The sequence below is a fragment of the Callithrix jacchus genome, chromosome 4, assembly GCF_049354715.1.
Source record: "Callithrix jacchus isolate 240 chromosome 4, calJac240_pri, whole genome shotgun sequence".
NCBI classification, from domain to species: Eukaryota; Metazoa; Chordata; class Mammalia; order Primates; family Cebidae; genus Callithrix; species Callithrix jacchus.
Window position 1 is genome coordinate 149,569,771 of NC_133505.1, and position 10,833 is coordinate 149,580,603.

The 10,833-nt window shown below is 38.8% G+C and overlaps 1 protein-coding gene across 12 annotated transcripts in view; it reads right to left on the bottom strand.

Moving 5' to 3' along the window:
- The window catches only part of HIVEP2 (HIVEP zinc finger 2), a 193,722-nt gene that overhangs the window by 5,483 nt on the left and 177,406 nt on the right, over positions 1-10,833 (bottom strand). For all 12 annotated transcript variants that reach the window (XM_078370203.1, XM_035296886.3, XM_054254480.2 and 9 more), the window contains 3 exons: positions 8,608-8,783; positions 4,337-4,438; positions 2,669-3,564 (listed from right to left, as the gene is read on the bottom strand). In XM_078370203.1, the coding sequence (XP_078226329.1) occupies positions 2,669-3,564; positions 4,337-4,438; positions 8,608-8,783 (1,174 nt within the window). The remainder of the gene's footprint in view (positions 1-2,668; positions 3,565-4,336; positions 4,439-8,607; positions 8,784-10,833) is intronic.

Below are 10,833 nucleotides of genomic sequence, written 5' to 3' on the forward strand. Positions count from 1 at the left end.
TCTATCTATCTATCTATCTATCTATCTATCTTAAAATTAAAACTAAGCAGAGGGCACTGGGGCAGAACTGACAGGGTGGCAGGAAGCCTCTTGCTCTCCTACCTCCCTCTCATCATTTGCGTCCAGAGGTCCCTACTGCCGTACTGTTGAAGAGATGAGTAGGGTAACAGATCTGGTACATGGCATATAGATGTATATATAGATGTCTGTGTATGTACATTTGTACATATGTGTATATGTCTGTATACATGGACATATACTTAACACAACCTACAATTGAATTCATTCATTTCCTCCAAACCTGTGTTTCCTCTGATCACCAGCACTCTAAACCCAGCCAGAATATGACTATGTCACAGTGAGCCATAAGGTCCCTTCACATCACAGTCAGTGTCCTGTGGTTTGAGAAAGCATAAAAGTGGGCAGTGCTTGGGACCAACTGTCTGCATCAGGGAGGATTCCCACATCTGTTCCTTCATATCACGTGAACAATGCAGCAGGCTATACGATCTCTAAAGAGAATTAAACTAGGTAATAGACCAAAAGCATCAGAAATGATAAAGTTTAACAACATTATAAAATATACCCATGATCTGGTATTTAAAAACAAAACAAACCAACATCAAAAAACTGGTACAAACTGAGTGACTACTAAAACTCATCTCTCTCCAACTTTCTGGGCATATATCTAAAAATCACATGAACTCCCTTAGCCCCCTCCTTCAATTCCTTTGCCCAACTTGACTGTGGGTAGCTATAATTATTTATAACCACAGCATGTCTGCACTAAAGTCCTACTTTTTCTGACTGAATAACTGCATGTCTGCAGTTGACTGAGTATGCACCACTCTTTCACAAATGCCACTCTCAATCACCCTGGCCAATGTTAGAACAGGAGCTGCAGGGATGCAGGGAGAGACTTGTCTAACACACCCTGCCAGCATCACTGCGTGTATACAAGAGAAAGCATGTATCACCCAGACTTGGTATCCCATGATCCAGGGGATTTACAGTTCTCTTTGGGCTGCAGTGGCACAAACTGCACAAGATCCCTTTTTCCTAGTTTTGCTAAGGCACCAAAACCTGTGGAAATGTACCTCTTTTTCTTATTAGCTTGCTAATCAATTAGCAGCACCCAACACTGGGATGTTGCTAACAGAATCCCAGTTGCTATACATGTTTCTGCAAGATTTGCTTCATCAAGATGAAGTTAGTACCAGGCTTGTGAAAAGGCCATGCAGGGAGTGGGGAGAGGAATGCAGCAGCTTTCCTAAAGTTAAAAAATGACAGGCTGAGCTCAGGATTCAGGGTGGTGGAAGGTGCAGAGAGGAAGAAAATTGGCCAACAGGGCAGTGATAAAACAGAGCTGGGAGCTGGCAGTGTCTCCTCTGGCTGTGAAAGATGGTGCTGATGCACATGACACAGAGATCCGGAGCAAGAGAGTAAAACAAAGAGTAGAGCAACACATTCAAGGCAGACAGATTCCAAAGGTATCATGCCTCTGTCTATGCTAAGTGCATGCTTTATTCATTTTTTAAAATCCTACACAAACTGAAAGAGACATCACAGTCTACTGACCCATGAAATTAGGCAGGACTGGTGGTCTTTTTATGAATTTGTATTAAACCTACTGCTTAAATGTAATCCATGATGGCTACTGTTATTTAGGCACATCATAGAAATCTCTGCACATTCTCGCTTAGCTCTCCTAACTTCCCATTCTCCTTGGGCCCATGCTTCCACTGAGCAAGTGCACTTGATGGTAGTCATGGCAAGAAAAACGGACATGCTCATGTCTTTGATTTATAAACACAACGAGTGTGTCATTCTTTCCTCTCCTGGTCCCGGACCAGTTTCACATGTCCACTCACAATGGGCAAGGTAATGAATGTATTAAAAAAAGAAGTTTTTGAGGTCGGGCGCATGGCTCATGCCTGTAATTGCAGCACTTTGGGAGGCCAAGGCAGGTGGATCACTTGAGGTCAGGAGTTCAAGACCAGCCTGGCCAACACGGTGAAACCCCATCTCTACCAAAAAATTAAAAAATTAGCCAGGCATGGTGGCACACACCTGTAGTCCCAGCTTCTCGGGAGGCTGAGATGGGAGAATCACTTGAGTCTGGGAGGCGGAGGTTGCAGTGAGCCAAAGTCATGCCACGGCACTTCAGCCTGGCTGAAAGAGTAAGACCCTATCTCAAAAAATAAATAAATAAAATATAAATTAAAAAAATAAAAGTTTCTGAAAGTCAAGGTTAACAACTGCATCAGAATCCTCACCTGGTGATGAGTTATATAAGTGATGCCTAAATGTCCCTGTGAGTGCACATCCATGCAGTTATGCCATTCTAAAGCCTTCATCTTTTTTACTTACAAAAAGGCTTCAGCTCATGTCTATAATTACTTAAGTTTGGAAAGCCTTCAGAAAGGCCTCATCTGTTCCCACTGGGAATGCACTGCTGCTCTGATGCAGTACTACACTTTGGATAATGCCACAGCCATGTTACTGACGATGGCATATGACAAAAATGTCTCCCTGCTATTTTCAGTAGCCAGATTCACTCTACCCATGACAGATACCCAGGCTATACTAAATTTCACACCAGTGCATTATCAAGAGGCACCAGTGTGCTTCCGCTTATATATTAGAAAGACAAGTGAATTATACTTACAGGAGGCCCCAATACAATTGGCTCTGCTTGCAAATACTGCCCCATGGACAATGGCGGGTTACGGTATAAAGCCCTTCTGGGAGATGGCGGTCTTATGGTGCTCATGTATCTTCTCTCTCTTCTAGGAGAGAGGTCTCTTCTCGCTGTGATATCTTTCCCAGGAGAAACTGGCCTCCTTGGAGACAAATGCCTTCTTGGTGAAACATCTCTTTGGGACATCTCTCTCCTCAGTGCAGCTTCCTTTCTTGGTGACAGATGCCTCATGGGTGACAGATCTCTCCTAGGTGATAAGTGTCTTCTGGGAGATAAATCTCCTTTGGGTATCAGATACCTCTTTGGTGAATTATCTCGACAGGGTGAAGAATCATAACCTGGTGAGGAATGGCGACTTGAGGGTGAGAAGTCCCTGGGAGAGGAGCTAGGCTCTGAAGGTAGCATGCACTCCTCATCCATACAACTAGGTATGTCCAATCTGTCTTTGTCTGGTTCTGAGTCTGTACTTTTGCTCTGGAACAGCCTCTGGTATTCTGTCATCTGAGTATCTTCACATGAGTCACTGGGTGTCATAAGCTGAGTAACTCGAATACTTGGCAAAGTAACCAAATAGCTGATCAATGAAGAATGTCCCAGGGAACTATCTGAAGGAACCCCGTGGGGTACGGCGCCAACATTCACAGGCAAGGAGGAGAATCTAGGAGGCTGAGGACTGGTGCTTCTTGATCTTGTTTTTGGTGTTAAATCTCCCTGGTCATCAAAGTCATCCTCATCTTCATCATCATCATCATTATCATCTCCATCCTCACCATCTGATTCCTCGGCATCTGAGAACTGATGATCAGTTGAAATGCTGGACATGCTATGCTTCTCTGCTGCTTTGTGCAAATCTTCCATATTTTCTGAAACAATTGAACAAAGATAATGGAGATCAAGATTCAAATGTCAAGGTCAGGGTCTTATTTAAGCCCCACCTCTTTCCAAAAGCCCACAGATAGTTATGTCTGAGAACTCCTATAAGATGAGGCACTTACCTGTGTGACCCTGCATTCATTCTATCTTCTGATATATCTATTTTTTTCATCCCCAACTTACAAGAAAGATTCCACAGCAGGATCTTATATCTCAGAAATCACCCCACTCACAGAAAATCCTCAACAAGTGAGTATGGATAATGTTAATGATGACGCTAGATGGAAAACCAATGCAACAACCTGTCTCTGCAAGTTCAGGTACAAGCCTACGTCTAAGTGATGTATCTCAGGGGGTCTGGCCAACCTCCAGTTTCTCCACTGAGGTTAATGACGTTTGTTTGTTTTCCTACTGGGTTTCTTCATAACTGGAATAATAATACATTAAAATGCTTTTCAAATTTCCCCAAAAGCCTCATAAAATCTAATTCACGATCACAAAGCAAGTGCAATTCTATTCCCTTCATGGCTCTAAATAGAAGTACTTTCATAGTAAGGCCTTTTTTGCCTTCAGAGTCAAAACTGAAGTGCACTTCTCAGTAGGTTTCAAGAAATTCAATGTGTCAGGTTTATTTCCTGTATTTAGTATTTAATAAAATGAGAAGAGATCGCTTTTTAAAAATATCTAAACTTATTTTACCACCTCAGCCACAGAGCTCCAGTGTGCACAGTGAAGAGGTCTGTCAACTAAATTATGATATACCTGCTTCCTCAGTTTCTGTATCATCCACCGATGTCATTGAGACTCCCAATTCCAGGCATTTTTTCATATGTGCTTTAGATTTCATATGCTTCGTTAGGTTACCTTGAAAATGTAACCAAAAAAGGAGAAAAATCAGTTGGTTATCAAATTAATAACTGCTGATGACTGCTCCAAATTCAATGTGAAATTAACTAATTTTATTACATTCATCGTGTAATGCAAATTTGTTTCTAGCCACTACGCCTTGCTTCAACCTCAAGAAGAATAATCTGGTTTCTGAAGATATCAATCCCTGAGGGCTCTGGCCCAATCTCAGATTTTCTTTATTCTAGAAGAAACACGAAAGTCCAGGGTCACATCTTTTCAAGAGTAGGCACCGAGCAAGACTGACAATCCCAGACTTTGCTGCCTGAGACGGGATCTCACATTTATCCAGTGTATCAGCCTCCTGGGTGGGATTCAAGAGCTGCACATAATGGAATCTGTGATGTACTGAGTCTCCACATAAACAGGGAAACACAAGCTAGCCACACACCTCAGCGATACTTCAGAATGAAATATTCTCAACACACCCACTGGGCCCCGACCTTCTGTCACTGATCAGCTATAGAGTAACCTGCAAGGATCCTCAAAGTTCAGAAGAAAAATACATACAACTAATGTGAGGGCCAATTTTGTCAGTGCATTGAAAGATCAGTACAAATAATCAGCTAACTACTCATAGGGAGCATTATTCCAGTATTTAGCATCTATCTGTCTGGCATATGTTAGCAAATGTTATAAGAGCAATTTCTAAAATTCTGGAGCAGCAGCATTCCAATTTTATTTTATTTATCTTCAGGCTCCTATCATGCTAAGAAAAAAGAAAGGTTTCATGCTGAATATGTTATAATGATAATGGCATATACAATTTCGTGTGTATATACGTGTGTATATAAATTATATATATAATTTATATAACTGCTTTATGAAATATGAGAAATTTTGAAAACATTTATCCAATCCCCCTTGACCTAGAATCTATAGAAAAAAATACACACGTGCACACACACACATAAATTCTATGCCATATAACTTATCAAAAGAGATTCAGGAACTCATTCAGTAGGAAGGAGCCTTTACATTACTTTGGTGAAAATAGCCATAATGTTATCTGTACCTTTGACAATGCTTTAACAATGTCCCAACAAATACTTTAAGAGAAGGCTCTGTGAAATCTCCGTGGAAACTCAGCCTGCTGGCATAGTTTATTCCTCTTGCAGGGGTGTTAAGCTTGCTATTCATGCATGAGCCACAGTTAAAACTGGGACACTATTGTTTATTATTTTACTCATACTGCTGTATGATTTACTTATTGTTTATATATTTATACATTTTACATGCTGTTGTGATAATTGTAAACATAGAAATATTTCCAGGCGCCCCACTGTTCTTATTTATCAAAACTTATATCTACAATTTTTAAAAGAGCTAAAAAATGTTATAGACATATCAAGAATCCTTAAATCTAGAAAATTAATGAAATGTATCTATAAATTAATAGAAATCATCTGCTTCTGCCAGAGTGCAAGTATGCTGTGGATGTGTCTAGGTGTGGCTGTTAAGCGTGTCACGATGATTTGTTTAGATTTGAGTATGTGTTTCTTTCTTTTGCCTTTTTCTCTCCATTCCAAGGATAGTCAGGCTTTAGACTCCCATCTGCAGAATAGGTCTGTAGCTAGAAGTCTGGATCTGAAACAATTCCACCATGGCTTTAGTTTGTGAAAGTCATGAGCTGCAGAAGCAATGCATAAGGACAAGGAGAGGAAAGGAGATTGGCGGGGGAGGCCCCTGAAGAAGTGGTACAGACAAGGAGAAGGGATTGGTCATGCAAGGGTGTTCCATCTGTGCTCAGATGACAATGTGGGTTTGGACAGCAGGCATTTCAGTTGGAGGTGAAAACTGGCAGGGTTTCCCAGGATGTTTTGCTCATTTTAAGATTCTGAGACATTTGCATATTCTCAAAGGGTGACAAGGAAACTCCAATAATGACCAAGAATAAATGATTTCCTTCAGGAGATGATGATTCAGAGGCAGACTTAATTTGATATTTAAAAATGTCTAGAGATGTGTCATTTCTTCATCCAGTTTTCCCAAAACTATACCTGCAGCAAACTCATATGCCCAGTGAAGATATGTATTATTTGTAATGACTAGTGAATTTGCAGTATTTCCTAAAATCAAAGTTTTTATTTTCTTATCTCCTAGGGAATCTCTTAGTAAAGTTCTATATAAAAGGCTTGAGTGTGCAAAGGTGAGTGGTATTTAATTCTTCAAGGACCTAGAAATAGAAATTCCATTTAACCCAGCAATCCCATTACTGGGTACATATCTAAAGGATTATAAATCATTCTATTATAAAGACACATGCACACATACGTTCATTGTGGCACTGTTTACAATAGCAAAGACCTGGAACCAAGCCAAATGCCCATCGATGATAGACTGGACAAGGAAAATGTGGCACATATACACCATGGAATACTATGCAGCCATAAAAAACGGTTAGTGTGTGCCCTTTGCAGGGATATGGATGAATCTGGAAACCATCATTCTCAGCAAACTGACACAAGAACAGAAAATCAAACACTGTATGTTCTCACTCATAAGTGGGTGTTGAACAATGAGAACATATGGACACAGGGAGGGGAGCATCACACTGGGGTCTGTCAGGGGGACTAGGGGAGGGACAGCATCACACTGGGGTCTGTCAGGGGGACTAGGGGAGGGACAGCGGTGGGTAGGAGGCTGGGGAGGGATAACATGGGGAGAAATGCCAGATATAGGTGACGGGGGGATGGAAGGAGCAAACCACATTGCCATGTAGGTACCTATGCAACAATCCTGCATATTCTGCACATGTACCCCTGAACCTAAAGTGCAATTAAAAATATATATACGTATATATTAATTAATTAATTAATTAATTTTGAAAAAAGACCATATGGGTTTTTTTGAAATGCAAATGAAAACACACTTTTTTTTCAGCTTCAAATGAGGCAATCCTGTAATATAGATACCTTTTTAATAAAAAGAAACAGAGATATTGGAAGGCTATCCATTTACACTTCTAGAACCAATAAAGCAATTTAGGATTTTCAGCTGTAAAAGAAAATTGGTGTACATTTCTCTACCAAAGATTATTTTACTTGATATTTATTTTTCTTGAGGGGTATCAGAGCAGATTAATCACTATGCAAATTTAAAGTGGTGAGGGGTATTTATAGTATCTACTAAACCTAAGGTAAAGCACACTTCCGCAAAAGTCAAACAACCTCTAATTCACTACTGTTTGTATTCTGAGAAAACCAGGCTTATGAACTTTTTCATGATATTACAAAACATAGAAATATAACCAAAGTAACTTCCCTGAGTAAAATGTTTTTACATAAATCTACCTGTTAAAACAGATTTTTTTTGAGAAATAAAATTCTTTTTTATTATTATTTTTTCTATTTTTTTATTGTATTTGGGCTCTGGGGTACGTGTGCACGTCCTGCATCCTGCAGGATTGTTGCATAAGTATATACATGCTATGGTGACTTGCTGTCTCCATCCCTGCCCCCACCATTGCCTACATCAGGCATTTCTCCAGGTGTTATCCCTTCCCCTACTCCCACCCTCCCCCACTGTGCCCCCCTCAAAAACAGATTTTTTTAAAAATTTCCAGGCAAGTCCTAGTTTTGTAAGACTAACAGTTAAGTCCTGAGAGTCAGAAATTGTCTCTGTGCTGATAAAAACAGGGAACACAAGCTATCAAATTTCTATGCATATTTAATGCAACTGTGGATGGAGGGGCCCACCTGGGAATGTGTCGGTCTTTACATTATTTATAATCTTGAAACTGACCAAGAGCACATGTTTTTTTTCCCAGCTGCTGCCTTGCTTCTCTAATACCACAGCATGTGCAGGATTTCAATACTGGTGTAAATATTATCTAGACCACATAACATTTCCAGCATGAAGTAATAGCTATCCAGACGTTCTTACCCACTTCCTTCGGAGACAACTGGCCTGGACCTATGTCGATTGCTCTTAAGTCATAAAAGGAGCCTTACAGTCTCATATTCATCCTTTGGTCACTTACTTGAGGGAGAAAATACATTTTGTGGAATCATATTTTCACAAACAAAACCATCTTATTGTTGGTGAAGGTTAGTTATAAAATAGTACTCAGAAGTCTAAATAGCCAGAGAGAAGTATTTTTCCTCTCAAACAAGTCAGACTTGTACCTTTCGTTTTGAAGGCAAAGTTACATAACTTGCATACATAGGGCCGAACATCAGTATGGGTACGGATGTGTTTTTTGAGCATGCTTGGCTTCTTACAGCGAATCCCACATTCTTCACAAATGTACTTTCCACGGCCACGCCCTCTGACATATACATAATCTTCATTCGATTTGTACCTGTTTTAAAAAGGGAAATCCAGTATGTTTTCAAATATTCTTAACATGCTATGTTAAAGCAAAAGCTAATTATTTGCATGGCAAATTTTTGTGAGGGTTTTTACAGACAATTGTTCAACTTTACTTCTATGAAGCCTGTGAAATTTATGTGGTAAATGGCTGAAAGAACTAGATAATAGATTTGGCACTGTAAACAAAATGTAATGCTACATGGAATTCAAAATGGAATTGGCTCCACTATTACATGTGAATTTACAGAGTTGGGAAATAGATGTTCAAATTGACTTATGTAAACCTCAAAGAGTTGCAGAGTTGCAGACCTTTGGGTTGGATTCTAGTATGGTCTTCAATCAAGGGACCTACAAAAATCATACCAGCATATTCATCATGTATCTTTTGTTAACATTACATCATCTAAGATGTGCATGTACAAACATACAACCCTCTAAGTTTGCTAAAATAAGTATAACTGATAATAGAATTCTTCATTGCAAGTTTCTACTCTATTTTTACAATCCTGGCATGAGAGTGCGTCAGAAATTTCTAGTTTACACAGGGTGAGCTCAGCTCACCAACTGTTGTCTACAGATTTGATCTGCTCTTCCCAAAGACCATGAATCTGTACTAATGTGGAGTTTAAATTTCAACTAGCTTCTTCAAGGTACTGTTACATAATGAAAACTAGAGATTCTATTTTTAATCAAATTTGCATTTGTTTCCAGAAGGCTTTCATAGAGATGTTGGAAAGGATATCTGAGGTCATCTTGCTTAATCAAATCTGCTAGAAAAACAGTCTTCGGTATTTTCTTTGATAATCAAGGGAAGAAATCTACCCGGTGCTCAACCATTCCATTTTAGAATACAATAAAACATGATTTGTCATAGGATACAGATATATTATATGGACTAATTCAATGACTGCCATTATCTCTTAAGTTAAAGCTGGGCTAGAATTTTGGGTCTAATGTTATTCCTGGAAGGATATTCCTTTTGGGGAGTTCTTTTCATAATTTCCAAAGGTTAACTGACATGCAAAATGCCCTAATCCACTGTAGATTTAGATAAAGGCACCAAATTTATAGTTTTTTACATTCTAAGAGCATTATGAACTTTCCCATTTTATCCTAGCTAGTCCACAAGCAAGAATAAAAACTTTAACTTCAGTCATCCAATCCATTGGAATAATTTTAAGAAAGGAAATCCATCCACATATTTAAATACCAACCCTGTTGTGGATTCACATCTACTCTTAACGTTATCTACTTTTTGGTCAGTACCAACCCAGATGGGAGTTAAGTAGAATCAAAACTATGAATAATCAATTTTGCATGTCTTTGGTTCCTTTAAATTTTCCCCCTTTTACCAGGAATGTTGATTTCCATTTGTTCTTCAAAATTATTTTGAATTTTATCTTTGTCTTTGGCAATAAAGTAGAAAAAGCCCTAAAGATGCAAATATCTTTTACCTTTAAATTTCACTATTCTCTGCCCCTAACTAGATGAAATTGCTTAAGGGATATAGACTAAAACAATTTTATAGAAAGCTGATTTTCTTCAAGGAAGGATACCTCAAGCTTACTATAGCCCACCATCATAGTAATGGGAAATGTATTTTATATTCAAGCAGTATAATTTTATTTTCAATGTCTTAGCTGATTAACTTGCTTCCAGAATAAAAATACAGTAAAATTCTGTATACAGTATAAGTATGTATTAGAAAAACCTGTACAAATAAAATATCACACATTATCTACAGGCCCATGATAAGAGAATTGATAGATTTTGAAAAAAATTCAAAGCTATGTTTAACTAAATTATTAAACCCATCAATTAGATAATATACACTTAAAATTTTGGTCAGTAATACTTTTTATTTTTTTATTTATCACTTTGCAATCACCAAAATAAGAGGAGGTAACACAAGGTTTGGAAAAAACACTTGGTCACCACCAGGGAGAAACTGGGCCACAGATTAAGAAGTAACTGGGACACAGCCTATAACAGGGGGCAATTAAAGGAGGAGGAAATGAAATATGGGCACAATCCTTTTG